Genomic DNA, 16,871 nt, shown 5'->3' with positions numbered 1-16,871 from the left:
GTTTCTCTATATTTCATTTAATTGACTTAGATTAAATTAACATACTAATTATCCATTAACTTAATTAATCATTTATTAATCTTAATTAATTATTTATAATTCTCATGTCAATTAATCTAATGAACCTCAATTAAGTCTTGATTTATTCTAATTTCACTTAAATTTAATTAAGCTCCCAAAAGTTTTATTCATTAGACCAAACTTATTAAACTTCTCGCTTATGTTTTCTAAATCAGATAATCATTCAATTTTTTATTCAAAACAAATATTTATTAATATAATTCTATTCATTAACTCATTAATCTTGATTCAGTTTAATTAATCAAATTCAATTTTAAATTTTCATTACCTATTTAATTCCAATTAAATTAATTTAAGCTTGCCTAATTTCTGTTAACCTCATTAATTTTTCGATGAACATCTAAAATATTATGAGCATCAAATTAAAGTTTCTAAGATGCCCAAATATTTTAATTTCAAGTTTGAAGTTATCCTCTAGCTCAATTTCATTCATTAAAATTTAGTACAAATCACTATGTTTGGTTTTAGTTTTTTGAGTTATGTTTCAAAAAAGTGATTTGAAAACTATATTTTGAAAATGGATATGTGTTTGGTTTCTAAAAATTTGACTATAGAAAAGAAATTCAAATTTCCCTCCACACATAGAGAGAGAGGGCAGCCTAAATGATATATTCAACAATAAATTGAAAAAAAAAATTATTGTCACATAAAAAATACTACCATATTTATTTTTTTGTATATATATGTACATACTGTATATGTATCAAAAAATAATTTGGTATCTACCCTTTTATGGGTGCATACCTACCATTAAATTTGTGACTTTATCATAAAATTTCATAATATCAACCACAAAATACGTAATTTAATCGCAAATTGGCATAAAAAATTAAGTAACCAACTTGCAAACTTTTATATATAACATCAAATGCAAAATTATTTTTGAATTTTGTTTTGTTTTTAAATTTAAAATCCCTCTACATTGAATATTGTGTCAACGTAAAATTTAAAATTCCGCCACATTGGACATCGGTCAACTTGCTGGAACCATTCAGCAACACCCAAAAAAAAAAATAAATAAATAAAGCAAAACAAAAGATAACAAGTCACATCAAAAAGTAGAAAGAAAACAAAAAAGAACAAGTCACATTGAATCACATTTATGTTTCCAAGTGTGCATCCAAAAAAAAAAATTTGAGAACTTTTTTTGATTTTTAGACTTAACCAAACAAAAACACTAAAATTTTCAAAAAAGTAATTTTGAAAAACCGGAACCAAACAGATTAAATGTTTTCCTTAAAATTGACCCAACTTGTTTAAGTCTCATAATTTTAATCGCACATGTTTCTTTTAAATTCTTTACCATTATATCTATATTCAAACATGCCATCTTAATAATTCATATTTCCATTTCTAGAATACTATATAATTATTAAATTATAATACATATATAATATATTTACTTTGACAATTTAGTAGGTGATTACTTTTTAACTTTTATCAACTGACAAGGAAGCTCATATGGTCAAAACTTATTATCCATATTCTTTTCCAACCATTTAGTTAACAATTTTATATTATAAGATAACTAATTTGATTTAAAGCATTTAAATATGGATTATAGTATGTTTTCCGTAAGCGGTATTATTCGAGTCGTTATACTTAGGGATTTGGGTAAGCACTGGAAAACAAAATGCTTCCAATGTGGGATGAATAAGGACTAATCTAACACCAGCTAACGAAAACATTTCATGTTAACATCTCACTACAAGAATTAACACTTTTAGCAACAAAAAAATTGGTCGCTAAAAGTCAATTTTTGGTCGGCAAAAGCTATCCGCGACCAATTTTTTTAGTCGCTACTTTGGTCGCCAATTGAGGGTCGGCAAAAGTAATTCGCGACCAAAATTGTGGTTGGTCGGCAAAAATTAGATTTCGCGACTAAATTTTTGGTCGCTAAATATTTAATTACCGCGACTAATTTATTTTGTCGCCAAAACACTTTAGTCGCGAAAAGTGATATTTTCCCGACCAAAAAGTTTGGTCGCCAATTATCACATTCAACGACCAAAAAGTTTGGTCGCCAATGGTGACATTCCGCGACCAAAAGTTTTGGTCGCCAAAGGTGACATTCCGCGACCAAAAAATTTTGGTCGCCAATCGTGACATTTCGTGACCAAAAAAGGTTTTGGTCGCCATTTGTTAATTTTTGCGACCAAAACTTTTGGTCGGCAAAAGTGAGTTTCCACAACCAAGAGCTGTTTTGGTCGGCAATAGATGTATTTTTTGCGACCAAAACTCTTGGTCGGCAATTGTTATTTTTTGCAAAAAAAAATAATTTATTTGGCACGACTACTAAATTAGTCGCCAAAGCAAGAAAACAATACACCTGTAATTCCTAATAATTCATTCAATCCATAATAAACCTATAATTTTAAAGCATCATTCAAATTAACTGAATCATTAACATTCGACACAATACATAATTCATTAACATTCGACACAATACAACTATTCTAAGTTTTCATTCACAAGTCACATCTATCTAGCATAACAAATTGAAACAATACATAATTCAAATTTACAGCATCAGGGAACTTGGGGTGTGTATTGTCTGGAAGATCCGGTCTCATGCCCTGGCAAATAGAATATAAATAAAGTTAAAAGGTGTGGGTGATTACTTCAATCCGTGTAGACAAAATTGCAACCAGGGAAATCATAAAAAGCTCGTACTGGAGTTGAAATTTCTTTTTTATTTGTTTTATTATTATTTTTATCCACAGAAGACCTTTTTTATTCACAATTTCAAAAAATTTCACATTTTCATTTTATCATTTTTCGATAATATTTTGTGTTAGTTTTTTCCTTTTTGCCTGAATTACAGTATCGAATCTAAGACGCTTATTAATTAAGTCTAATAAAAAGTTGATATAAGACTGTTTAAAGGGTGCATTGCACTCATATCTAGTTGTCTTCTAAACACGTAATATTATGTTCCGGAACCCTACAAATCTGTAGCTGAAGTTGTCCCTCCAAGTAATTTTACGAACTTTGTATATATGTCCAGTTTTTAACCTAATGGATGGTTGCAAACCAAGATAGTACATTGAGCATCAACTCTCACTTCAAAACAAGTAGCATCCAAAGATTATCCAAGACAACTGTTCTATTTGAATGATGTCATCACAGATAAGATAACGACATAATTTTTTATTTTTCTTCATTCATTTTTACTTCCAGTTAATAAAACTACGTCTGAAACTAGATGTTTAATCTCATCTCTTGGGCGTTCCCTTCTAAAGCTCCTAATTCTTCTGCTTAAGCATCAGGATGTCACAGAAAATACTCTGAAAATCCATAATATCTTCATGCATGACTTGGTTTGGCTGCCTCATTTTTAAATTTAATATGTAAATGTATTGAACGTCACATCAATGAATCAGTAATAGCTTAATGAGATCGAATATGTTTCCCATCAACCAAGGAGTTCTAGTGTTTGGCTAGCTCTTTGGCCACCAAGTCTCTCTTAAAGGGAGGTCTTGGGTTCTAATAGGGCGCAACAATTAAGTACTTGCAAGGAGAGGGTGAGAGTTCGACTCCCCAAGATACTAATGTAACAACTAACTACTAACTTTCGTTAATTAAAATATATATATATATATATATATGTTTCCCATCATGAGTTAAACTAAGGAACAAAATGTGGTCATTAGTTAACGCAACACAGAAATGTGGCACCAGATGAAGTGCCATAACATGACATTCTCAATCCTACCAACTTAACTGTGTGTATATGTCAAGCAATGTAAACACTAAAGTCTTGTTTTCATTTGCTACAGTTCATTGGAACTTCGAAGTGTTTTTAAGAGTTTCAAAACTTCGTGTCCCACGTTGATTGGAAAAATAAGTCACATCGAACACATCGAACATATATGTTTTTGTTCTTCTTGGCATACTTGATTAGTCATGAGTCGTGCCAACTAGTGGTATTTACTTGATTAGTAGTGACTACCTATGTTTCATGTCTGTTTTCACTGTTTTAGATCTACTCTTCTTTGCTGTGGTCGGCCGTAAGTTCTATTTCCAAATTCCAGTTCCACTATTCTAAGGCCTTGTTTGGGAACAAGCTAAATTAGTCAAAAAGTCAACTCATTCTCTCTACTTTTCTGCACATCTTTTCATACCAAGTCAAAAAAATACTAAAAAAGCCAATTCCCAAATGAACCCTAATTTTATTCCATTCTATTTCAGTCAGCTCAGCTCTTTTTATAGGGCTTTATATCACAACAGTTTTGACATACAAATATGTTACAAATTTTTATATTAATTCAGATTTTATTCTCATCTGTTTAAAAGTTTTTCCTATATATAGAGTATTTCTGCTACAGAAGTACAAAGTAGTACACTGATATTCCAATACACTCATATTTTGAAAGAGATCACAGATTCATCTCAAGAGAATTTGCCCACTAGTCTGTGTTTTCTAGACAACTCGATTCGGACGGTTGTTTTTCCTCCTGGTGGACGTGAACACCAAATGAGTGGCTGTTAGCTTCTGGGAACAGTGACTTTAGGACAGTAATTCCGTGCCTCAGAGATTCACAAGCCACATCTTTCTGTTCAAATTTCTATTATATTTTCTGCTTTGATTCACTGAATCTGTATTATTGCATGATATATATGATTGTTTAGTTCTATTACTAAGTCTATAAACTGTTGTGTACTGTTTATAAGTTCTGTTTATTTTGTGATGTATGTTTAGTTTGTAATGTAAAATTATTGCTTTTAACTACAATGTAATCTCGCAGGGACGATGATAAAAGTATAGAACTTTTAAAACACTCGAAAATATTCATTTATAACTTCATGAAGACTAAAATTGGAAGTACTGATGCTGTAATTTAAAGATAATATACTGAAGTTTGTAAAAGAAAATATGGTAAATTATATATTTTATCTTATGATATAACTTGATATACAAACAACCAAACCTGTCTCACTCCAGGGCAGCTTGTAAAGGAGTCATCGTATCATATGGAACCTGCATCACAAAAAATAATCATCATCTCACAAGATTTTTTATCTTCACAATTGAGAAGTTAAATACTCAAAAGTGGTATTTGAGGCTTGGTGCTAATTGAGGAAATACCTTAGCGGTGACAAGCTCCCACAGAACAATAGCAAAACTGAATATGTCTGCTTTCTGATCGTATGGTTGATGATTAATAACCTTTTGATGGAGAAACAAAGTAAGAAATGATATCAAAGTAAGAAGTAAATAACTAGGAAATCAACATCAAATAATGGTTAACGTCACGCAATTCTATGACACAGGTCCAGAACCTAGTGTCAAACAAAGTGCACTTCATTAGTTTTCTCAAAAAATTCAACCCAGTATTGCATGCATCAACATTGTTAGATACAGAAGATTTAAAATGATACTACAGATTGAGGTAAGTTAACTGATGTGCATAATTCATGGAAATAAAAGAATTGCAATGTCAATACACTATGAAGCACAGACATGGACACGGTGATTTCAAAAAAATAGGAACAGGGACACGGCAAATTATTATTTTTTATATATATTTGCTATATAGATTAATATTATGTTACCAAACAATCAAAATTAATAAAAACTAACATTAATTCAATATATATATATAAACCACTACATTTAAACAAATTAATAGATCATCCATATTTGGAGATGCGTGTTCCCTGCAAAAAAAAAAAAAATCAATTAATTAAATGGCATGTCCCTGCCGTGTCCCCGTCTCCCTTGACGTATCTAGATTTAGACAAGTGTCCTCGGCGTATCTCCTACATGTCCCCGTGTCAGACACTGCTATGGCCCCTATTTTAAAGTGTTTGTGCTTCATAGACAATCACACTAAAAAGTGAGCCAAGATTCAAAAACAATCAGGAAAGTATGGTTGAACATGCCCTAAAAACCGTAACATAAAAAAATTTAATTGGACCATGCAGCTCCATCAATGCACGAACAGTTTAAAGCTTTCCTGAGTTATCTATTGACTAAGTTAGCCCCCTTACCCAGTTGCTTGCAATAGATCCTTGTATTCTCCAATCATTGGTCGACATTGATAATTTGCAACAACGCTAAATGGGGAATAATTATGAGAATGGGTGATGGCAGTGTTTTAGAACCTGGACTGGACCAGGCAGTATGTAGTAAAATTGGGTGCGGGTCAAATGGTCCAGGCAATTTCATAAAAATCATTCTATTTTGAGACTTGGATTGATGGTTTAATCGTTGATTAGTGTAAACTGTTCGTGCATTGATGGAGCTGCATGGTCCAATTAAATTTTTTTATGTTACGGTTTTTAGGGCATGTTCAACCATACTTTCCTGATTGTTTTTGAATCTTGGCTCACTTTTTAGTGTGATTGTCTATGAAGCACAAACACTTTAAAGAAAGCTTTTACAATGAGAATTAACATTAGGATTCCGAGCTCCAGGTAGAAAAAGAAATTTTAAAGAAAACACCCACACACAATCCCTCATCTTCAACCATATCAAGCTAATGAAGCAGAAGACATAGGCAAACGAAAGAGAGTTCAACCTCAGGGGCCATCCATCGGTATGTACCAGTCTCTGCTGTCATCACACCCCCTTGATTTTGGAACCGAGCAATGCCAAAATCTGCTACCTTAACAACCTTGAGACACAATTACAGAAATCATAGATTAAGAAACGTCACAAATCATTAATGTTGTTAGTGCCTATAAACCATTCGCGTCACATATGTCAAATTATTCATAAACTACAAATAGCATTAGCAGAAGTGCAAGGAAGCATGATGGTCTATCAATCTTGGGCTATGTTTTTGCGTGAATAACAGGAATCTCATTTCATGTCTCCTTTATTCCATTTGACTGCATGTATGACGTGAAATGTGATTCTAAGTTACCTTATTAAGGTGAAATGGGGTTACAACACTAAGCAGAACCTCATTCTTGCACAACCCCAATGAGAATCTCACATATTTGAAGCACTCAAGTATAAAAAAGAAACATGGGCACACATTATTTAAAATTTTACCATTTCCCATAAGAAAATTCTTAACCAATCCAAACACTAGAATTTCATTAACCTCAGAATCTTATTATTATCAATATTCCTGGTAATAGGATCGCATTCTGTCTTTAATTCCTACCACCCAAACATAGCCTTAATTTACTTGGGAGATATGAGGATATAAAGATCATCAACAATAGAAAAACTAAGCCCAATTAAACTCAAGATAATACCAAGAAATCCTTTAATTTTTAACCCAAAAAATCCAATGTTATCATGATATACCCTTCAGTCATATTTTTAGAACATCTTTAGCATAACCCTTCGAACCCCCTACATTAACCTAGCCAAAATAATAATAATAAGAGAGACAGAGAGAGGGAATCATAGAACAATAAAATAAGTAAAAAAGGTAAAAGAATAGTGATACATGCGAACATGAGATTGCCATTTGGAATTGAAGATACAATAAACCAAACTGTGACCATGCACGCAGACTTTCTGTAAAATGTGACTTATGCTACAGTCCCTTAGTCTTACTTTTTCATGGTGAAATTAGATTTCCATAAACTTCTACTTATTAACTCTAGGAAAGCCAACAGCCACAAATGAATCCTGTTATACCTGTTAGACATAATAACTGTTTATGTAATGAACAGTAATAGTTTTCACGAACCCAATGTTCTGATTTAAAGGTAAATCATCTTTCAACATACAGCAAAACAGCTGGAACAATTAAACATCTGAAAATTTATATACTTGGTATTTAGGAGATAACAACGGAAAATTAATCATGATGTTGGAAAATACTTACTTTGTCATTATCCATAAGCAAATTTGTTGTCTTAAGATCCCTGTGAATTATGTTGTTTTGATGCAAGTACTCCATTCCACTGCAGACATCAATTGCAAACTGAAGCAATTGAGGGAGATTCAAGACAATGTGATTCTTGTGTATATATTCAGAAAGGCTTCCTCCAGGCATGTACTCTGCAAGCAAGACGAGAAGACAAATTCCCTTTCAGTGGGAGAGAAGAATTATTGCACAAAAATAGATAAACAAACATTTCAGGAAAATATGTACGTAAACTATTTCCAGCAGTTAAAAACTGTGAGAAGCTGTCGACTTCAATGAAACTTGTAATGATACATAAGACAAAACAGTATCAACACATCAAATTAGAATGCAGCAGCTGAGAGGGGCAAGTGAATTAACATTACAAATAGTAAGCAACTTATAAGATTCCTGTGCATTGCATTAAGTTGGTAAACTATATAGTGCAATGCAGCACATCCAGCCAATGTCTCCATCCACTCAATTAAGCACAGGATGAAGAGACAAGTTTGGCTCAAAAGAAAACAAAATGATCAGGTTCCAAAATCAGTTATTGGAAAATATTTGGATTTTAGATATTTTGATTAGAATTATGAGAAGTAAAATGAATCAATAAATATTGAAATGAAAACCCTGGGAGGGCATCTAGTCTGGCTTTGGAGGCAGATTGAAGGTAGAGATTAACATAGTCAAGAAAAGACTTTATTGGAATACATTGCCCATTAAGCTCAACCTTCACAGTCTTTCCAAGGCATCCCGCCAAGTCAATCACCCGCTTTTTCATCAGGGCAACAACATCATCTTCAAGATGAGTCATATTGAATTTTGCTAAGTCAGGCTTAAATGTAACTTTTGTCCAGTTTTCGCTCTCCTTGCATTTTGTTATGACGGGCTCAGATTTCTTTCCCATATTGTTGGAGAAAACCTTCATAGGAGTGGAAGGAACTTGCCAGTTAGCAAAGCACATGAATCATAATAAGGCTTGCCAGTTAGCAAAGCACATGAATCAAAATCACAACTTTTTCCCTATGCCAAAGCAAAACTTAACCATGCCAAATAAGCATGTAACTTTCTTTGCCCTAAGATTTTGCTTGCTTCCTACTTACTTGCCTCATCCTCTATTTTGTGACATAGTTGCTGCCCTCATCATAAACCTGGCAGCTTGTGTCTCGTACTCCACATCTTGGTCAAAAGTGAAAACTCAACTGGATGGTGACTTTGATGCTCAACATTATTCTCCTCATCTGGGCTCATAAATGGAATCCTATCCGGGAGTGAGATGATGAATTCAGATATCAATTTGATTTTGCTTGGCCCTTAGGAATATACTTATTTTCTTACTCCATTGTTCTGTTCCTAACATCACTGACAGATAAATCATGATATGTCCGATGTGAGTAAGTTACTACATATGTAAATTTGTAGATATAGATATATACATCTTGATGTATGCTAGTAAATGTGTAACCAACAAGAAAAGATGTCTGTTGGAGTCTACTATCTTCAAACTTAATCTGTCAAATTCCTATTACAAATATTTTAAGCAATTATAGAAATGCACAAAACAAAGACTAAAACAAGAAATTGCAATTTTATCTATGCTTCTATTTCCTCCATTCTTGACTGGAGTCATTTTCCACTGTAGATTCATGGAACAGAAATTGAGATGAATAGAGATGGCCATTAAACATCTTGAAGCAAAAGTAAGGGGAGCATAGGATAAGTCATATACCTGTGAAGGCTGTGACTGAGGAACTGAATGTGGAAAATGAAATGCATCGATCTTCATAAGACAGTTTTGCATTGTTGACTATCTTTGTGTCATTTCTCTCCCTTCTCAAGAATTGGCACCACCAGTGGAATTGAATGTTGGCCACCAATCATTGATCACCTTAGCACTGATGATCAAAATCTCACTCTCTCTACTTCTGCAAAAATTTCTTTAAATCTCTGCTGCTAGCATTCTTCTATATCAAGCCCTAAATTCTAAAATCTCATGAATTAGTTTGGCCAACCATTTTCAGAAGCATCATCAAATTTCAATATCAGAATCGTAACAAGTACTTTTTCTTTGTGACAATGGGCATTTAGAAACATCCAAAACAAAAGGTGGTGTATGCATGATTCCAATTGTTTTATTTGCTTTGTTGCATTTGGTTTAGGCAGGGTATGGATTTGTAAAATGTGTTTTGCCTGCAAACTAGTAAATCCATGTTGACATTATAAGTTTGCAGCTTCCTAACATCGGAAAAGGATCAACAATTTTCTTACCTTCATGCATTTGCTGATAGGAGAGTACAACTAATTGATGCATGATCTTGCCTAAACCACTATATCCACCAGTTAACACCGGTAACTGTCTTCTAGTTGCAGCTTTCCATTGCTGAACCAAATCTCATTGATTCATAGGAGTTGTGGGCAATCATTATTCATTTCAAACTCAGACAAATTTGCATGAACTCCTTACATGTAAGTTGGCTCAGATTCTGCTATTAGAAATGCATTGGAATGCTTGCAACCCTTGTCATTTGAACTGAATTCCCATCAATCCAAGCATACCTGTATGCTAAATTCTTTCACCTCAGTGCAGAAGCAACCCAGGAAAGACCCTGACATACCAGTCCTATAACTTCTTTTTGGTTCTTGGATTCACTTTGAAGCTGTCTCTCCATCGTCTGCTCTGCCAAACATGGGTAGTACATAGATTCTTTCGTCACTGGCTCTGTTAACTTGGTTTTTGATTTGCAGGTTAGAGGTTACTTCATTCATCTTGTTAGTACAGAACTATAGAACTCGTCCGGTGTTTGCAAATCCAAGGTGCTCAAGAGTTTTGGCAATTGGTAATGCAAGTGTTTGGTAATTGAGGAGTTTTAGTTCCTGAAATTACTAATGTATCTTAGTGACATTTTCGATTTGGTTTCGCAAAGGGTAGAGGAAAGAAGGCTTGTAAAAAGTTTAGTGCTATTCAATGGGGGGAAATTTGTTATACTATGTTGCAAAACCTCAAAAAGATTTTCTTCCACCAAAAAAGAGACCTTTAAAAAAAGAGAGAGAGAGGGAGAGAGGTACCGGAGAGCTCCCATGGGGGTTCGAAGCAGAGAGAGAAAGAGAAGACAGCGGCGTCAATGTAGAATTTGAGGAAGCTGATGATGATGACGGTGGCTGTGGTGGTGGAAACCCTAGCCTTCGGTGACCCAATCGAAGCACAGTGTCGCGATTCACAATCGGAAACCCTACCTTGCGAGTGGGAGGATTGCGACTTGAAGACACTGAGAGAGAATGGGGGAGAGGCAGAAATCGAGGCCAGCGTCGGGAGCGAGCGCAAGAGGGAGGGTAGGAAAGAAGAACAGAGAGGGAGAGAGAGACAGAGAGGGAATGGGAGGAGACGAGTTAAACCAAATTACCCCAATCTGGGTTCGATTGATGCATCAACAGTGTGTGAAGTAGAAAATTATCCCAATCTGAAATTTTTTTTCTGAAATTCAATTCCCACGTTTCAAATTCCCCCCAAAACTTTTGGCGACCAAACTCTTAAATTAGTCGCAAAAATAGGTTCTTTTGCCGACAAATTTTTTTAGTCGCTAAATCTCAATCAACGGCGACTAAAATATTAGTCGCTAAAAGTACTAATTTGGCGACTAATTTTTTTTGGTTGCTGAAAATAAGTTTTTCGCGACCAAATTTTTGGTCGCTAAAAAATATGTGACCTTCCGCGACCAAATTTGTAATTGGTCGGCAAAAGCATACCACTTTCTGCGACCAACTCATTTTTTGGTCGCCAAAATATAACTTTCTGCGACTAATAATATTTGGTCGCCAAAAATAATGATCATTCGCGACTAATTAATATTTGGTCGCCAAATGTCATTTTTTTGCGACCAAAATTTTTTTGGTCGGCAAAAGTGGTCGCCAAATGTGTAAATTCTTGTAGTGTCTGTAACTTCATTAACATATTTGATTATTGTAGCTTAACTTTATACTATCTATACAATGAAAGTTGGAGATAGGGCTGTTCAAAGATCCATCCGACCCGACTAACCCAACCCGGATAGACAACTCACAGACGGTTTCGACCGCCATTTTAGTAGGCCACGAGTTAAGATTGCAGATTTTTTATTTTTGCGGCTGGATGATGAATAGATCAAAAAATGAAGAAACCCGACCCAGCTGAAATATTATAAAAAGCATTTTCCCAAACAGATTTCTTCTTTTTATTAGCTGGAGTATTACACAACCTTATCATCTTAACAGAAAATATTAAACAATTTTTTCATTTTTTTTGAAACATGCCGAATATCATTATCACCTTCTTTACACATTATTCAACTTTTTACCTGCACACCATAATTACTATTACTTAATTCAACCTTTCATCTTCACATCATAATGACACTTTATTCGACTGTCCATCTCCCCATCATCAATACATTTTCTTTTCATTTCAAAACTCTCTCTCATATTTTCATTTAGTTGCTGAAGACTAGTTGTATCTTGTAATAGAACCACAGTAACCTTTAGTTTGGCTAAGACCAACCAATAATTTTTCGATGGCATAGAGGGTAAAATTTGTGCTGAACTAAAGGTCAAGCATCAAAATCACCAAAGTACTATTTTGATGTAGTACTTTTGTATGCAGATGGAATACATATGCTATGTAATACCTTCTATTATTATGATTGGCTTTCATAGTAAGGTCCATTACCTTTATACCACCGGGGGTGGTGGCCTAGTGGATAACATAGTTTTCTTTACGGGGGTGACCCAAGTTTGAATCTTGGAAGGTGTGAAACGGCCGAATTTTTTAGCTGGCTCTCTTTGACACCTCGCACTATACTCCGATCGACCTTGGGCTCTTCTGTGGCTTGTAGCTGAGCTTCGTTGGTGCCTCGGTAGTGGGTCCCTTTCTATGGGTTGGGCTAAATCTGATCGGCAACCGACTACCCTGGAGTCAGGGCCCACGGACGCAGTGACGACACCATAGAGCATCCTTTTTTTTTGGATAAAAAAAGGGTCCACTACATTTATATCGGGTGTCTGGAGAATAATAAGAGACATATATATTTGTAATTGGTGAAACATAGTGCCATGTGGCACCCTATTGACATACAACAATTTCTCATTTTGAAGGCTCTCAATTAGTCATGAAAACCAAAAAAGCCTTGGCAAACAGTGCAAAGCAGAAACATGAATGTCGTCATACCCACATGGCTTGGGATCACTTGTCCCAAGAAGTTATTTGATAGTTCAGGAGCATTAAGTGTCTAGTTGTCTCCTTAAAGGAGACAAACAAGTAATGAGGCCCACTGTTTCAACCAATAATATTCAGATTTGGACACCACTTAGATTTGCCCCTGGGACAATGAATAATTTCACTCTAATTTGTTGTATCAATCTTCTGTCCCATTATTTAGGGAGTTGGGATTCTTGCCGTGAGGCCCATTGACGCCGTGTTCTAAGTCTTTTTCGATGATCTGAACCGTTCATATTGTAAGGTTCATTGAGTAGATCATCTATGTAAAAATCAAGTAAATTGGACATCTATAGCCTCATAAAAAGAACATAATTGTTTTTTTTTTGTTAAAAATAAACGATTAATATGATTTTAATAATTTTTTAAAAATAATTAGGACTTCATCATGGGATTAACGATATACGATTAACTTGATTTTTATATGAATGATATACTCGACAAACTTTACAATATAAACAATTCGGATTATCAAAATAATAATGTTTATTTTTTATTTATTATTAGTTTGGTATTTTATTCTGATAGTATATTCTATTTAGATTTTCCAACCGTTTCTACAATACTCATGTGAAGGCATAATTTCCATCAAAATGAAATGCAAGCAACAAACACAAGTAAAAAAAAAAAAAAATGTTACTCAACTATGTAATATTTTTCAATTTCTATACTTGATGTTTGAAAGGATGAGTGAGTTCAATAGGCCAACTCTTGCTAGAACAATTCTAAATAAAAACAAAATGTTGATAGTGGTTAAAAGGTTTAAAAGCATTAGAAAACCAGGGCTGGCCCTGGGCATAGGCCTACTAGGCCATGGCCTAAAGCCTTTCAAAATAGATCCAAAAAAGGGGCCTCTCCTATTATAATTTAGTGTAATATATTAGGTATGTTTTAAGTCCAAAAAAAATTAAAGAAGGCCCAAACTAACTTAAAATAAATTGACCTATTAAAAAATTGAAAAGTCCATTCAAAAAAATTAGCATTGTTATCCATTGAAAATAGACCCAAAAAGGGGTCCCCTCCTATTATAGTTTAGTGTAGTATATTAGGTATGTTTTAAATCAAAAAAAAATTAAGGAAGGCCCAAATTAACTTAAAATAAATTGACCCATTAAAAAATTAAAAGACCCATTTAAAATAATTAGCATTGTTATCCATTGAAAATGATTTTGCAAAAAAACTAGATTATGCAAGTATGATTGATTATTTACTTCTAAAAATGCAAGAAGAGCGAGGATCAAGCGACACTTATTAGTTATTGTAATGTAATGCTAGGTATTTTTTTGTTATTTTGACACAAATCTTTTGTCTTTTACCTTCAAAAAATTTTTTTTTTTATTCAATGAAAAAAAAATGAGAAGGGCCCCAAAAATTTATTAGTTAATTGTCAGCTATGGGTCCCGGAAATCTCAGGGCCAGGGCCTGCAGAAAACCCGAAGTTTCTAATTGTGAAATTGTAATGAAATTGAGGTAGAAATGGGTTTGAACTTTTAACGCACTGATTAAAGGTTATAACAAACAGTGGGTTATAAGTCCAAAATCCATAATAAGAATGTTTAACAGGTTAATCGTAAAAGGATAAAATGCAAACAAAAAATGTTTCTGATCATATATGGTAGTAATTTTATATGGCAAGAAATATAAAAGAATGTTCAGGTTTTTAGTTGAAAGCTTATTTCCACCATTTGAAGCATTGTTCTCAATGAAAGCTGAGATTAAATCAAGTGTGAAATCACTACTACAATAATACTTAAAAATCACACATTTATATTTAAAAACATCTCACTTTTATAAAGCGTGAATAAAAATTTAATCTTGATTTTTGAAATAACTGAGATGATACTCTTTTTATTATTATTATTTTTATTTAAATCTTGGTTCTTAATTAATTGTGATGGTAGTTTATCATTTTGATCTCGCTTTTTTTATTCCTTTCCACTTCATCTCTCTTTGTATTCATTCTGTTTTTCATTCATCTCTCTACTATTCAATTTCATTTTGCTTGACCTCTTCATATCTTCATCGACTGGGGCTTCGTTCTCGTCATGTGTGGTTTATGAAATACTTAGTGACTGATTTCAGTCCATTAAAGTGATTAGACAGATTGCAAGTCATGGGTTCTTATACTGTTTTCATATTTTGCTTCGTTGTTTGTAATTTTAATGAGCAAGATGATTGCACTCAGAATAGCTCAGTAATTACCAATTCAAAAAAGGTTCAATGACCTGAAATTTAGAATTTCTAATGTTTGCAGAATGATGATGCAAATTCGATATTTTTGAGAGTAACTACACCATGCCATAACTTCCCTTTTGACCTCAGAATAGAGTTTGGGACATTGAACTTACCTTAAATAAATAAATAAATAAAATAAAAAGAAACAAGGAGTAGCATGCTTTGTTGCCATATAATAAGTTTGATATAATTACATTGAATTCTCTTTTAATAATATTAAAATGATCAGAATTAATGGTTTGTGGACATATGATAAATAAGAGTAGAATATATATATATATATATATATTTTAAAGTAAAAGCATTGACATTTTTCTTTTTTCACCCTTAAACCTAACAAATTATTAGTAAAAATGGAGCCAAGTTTTAGGTAAATCTTAAGAGAGCTCATGTGATCTTTCTGTTTCTTGTAATTGGCAGCAAACAAACACAACATACATGTTAGATTTGGTTGTTGAGTACATCAAAAAAACTACAAAAGCAGTACAAGGTATTAAAGAAGAAACCAACTATTGTCTTCATTGGAACCTTTTTTTTTTAAATATATATATATATATATATATCTGATCAGCATCATTGGAACTCTTTTTATCTGTGCTTGATCACTGTTTATTTATTTATATTGTTTTCATACACTCAACGAAAATGGAACAAACTACAAGTGTTCAATTAATATGAATATCTGTGACTGTCATAGTTTCCTTTTGTCTTATGGGTATGTTTAAATGCCATTTGGTGCTTTTTATTGGTGTTTATTAATGGGATCTTAATGAGAGATTTTGGGAAACTGTATGAAGGGTGATGGAGCATGGGATAGTCATTTTGCATGGATGACCTTTATTACGAAACGTACGAGATAGACAGTTCGGATTATCGGTGCGGGCCCAAATTGGAGGTATGGAGAGATGAAGGTATAGAGGGGAGCTTATCCCGATGGGAGACAATTTGCTGAAGCAAAGCAAAGACATTTAAGTTAATGAGAAACCTCAGTTTTAATGAAGAATCTGGTTCTGAGCCACACACTCAGACTGCCTAAAGTTGGGATGGGTGCATGCATCTGAAGGTTTTTACTTTCTTGACTTCAGGGGAGATTTTAATGCTCTAGAGACTCGTGCTCATGCTTAGTAGGAAAGGACAAAATAAATAAAATAATTCATATTTTTGTGAATAGTTTTTTGTACCTATAATTTTTTTCTCCTTTTTTATATTTTTAAAATTTTTGGGTTACAGCTCTAAAATTTTAGAAGCAAATAGAAAGGGACCTAATTTTTCAGATTGAATGAAACAATGAAGTGCACGGCTAGTTTTCTAAATAGGTTAACTTCATGATCGTGTGATGACAAAAATGATATTTATCAATGCATTTATTTACCCCTTTACTTCACTTTCTATGTGTATTGATGCAATAAATGACATGTGTATATATTCTAGATAGAACCCATCATATTTAAACAATGATAGAACCCATCGAGTCATATGAGAAGTCACTTAGG

The 16,871-nt window shown here is 33.4% G+C and overlaps 1 protein-coding gene across 1 annotated transcript; it reads right to left on the bottom strand.

The window, feature by feature from the left end:
- Positions 1 to 5,017: 5,017 nt before the first annotated feature.
- LOC145819136 (serine/threonine-protein kinase STY46-like) lies at positions 5,018 to 8,045 on the bottom strand. The gene is made up of 4 exons (XM_082913095.1): positions 7,875 to 8,045; positions 6,606 to 6,701; positions 5,171 to 5,251; positions 5,018 to 5,062 (listed from the first exon to the last, which is right to left on the bottom strand). The coding sequence occupies exons 1-4, from the start codon at positions 8,043 to 8,045 to the stop codon at positions 5,018 to 5,020; spliced, it is 393 nt and encodes a 130-aa protein (XP_082769221.1).
- Positions 8,046 to 16,871: the final 8,826 nt, after the last annotated feature.

The sequence above is a fragment of the Camellia sinensis genome, chromosome 2 (assembly GCF_055761805.1).
Source record: "Camellia sinensis isolate YWXY chromosome 2, ASM5576180v1, whole genome shotgun sequence".
Taxonomy (NCBI): Eukaryota; Viridiplantae; Streptophyta; class Magnoliopsida; order Ericales; family Theaceae; genus Camellia; species Camellia sinensis.
This window is presented reverse-complemented; position numbering and strand designations above follow the sequence as displayed.

Coding starts and splice junctions, on each gene's coding strand:
- LOC145819136 (XM_082913095.1), bottom strand. CDS start 8,045: ATGCCTGGAGGAAGCCTTTCTGAATATATACACAAGAATCACATTGTC. Junction 6,702..7,874: donor TGCTTATGGATAATGACAAA/GTAAGTATTTTC, acceptor TTGTGTCTCAAG/GTTGTTAAGGTAGCAGATTT. Junction 5,063..5,170: donor GGGAGCTTGTCACCGCTAAG/GTATTTCCTCAA, acceptor TTTGTGATGCAG/GTTCCATATGATACGATGAC.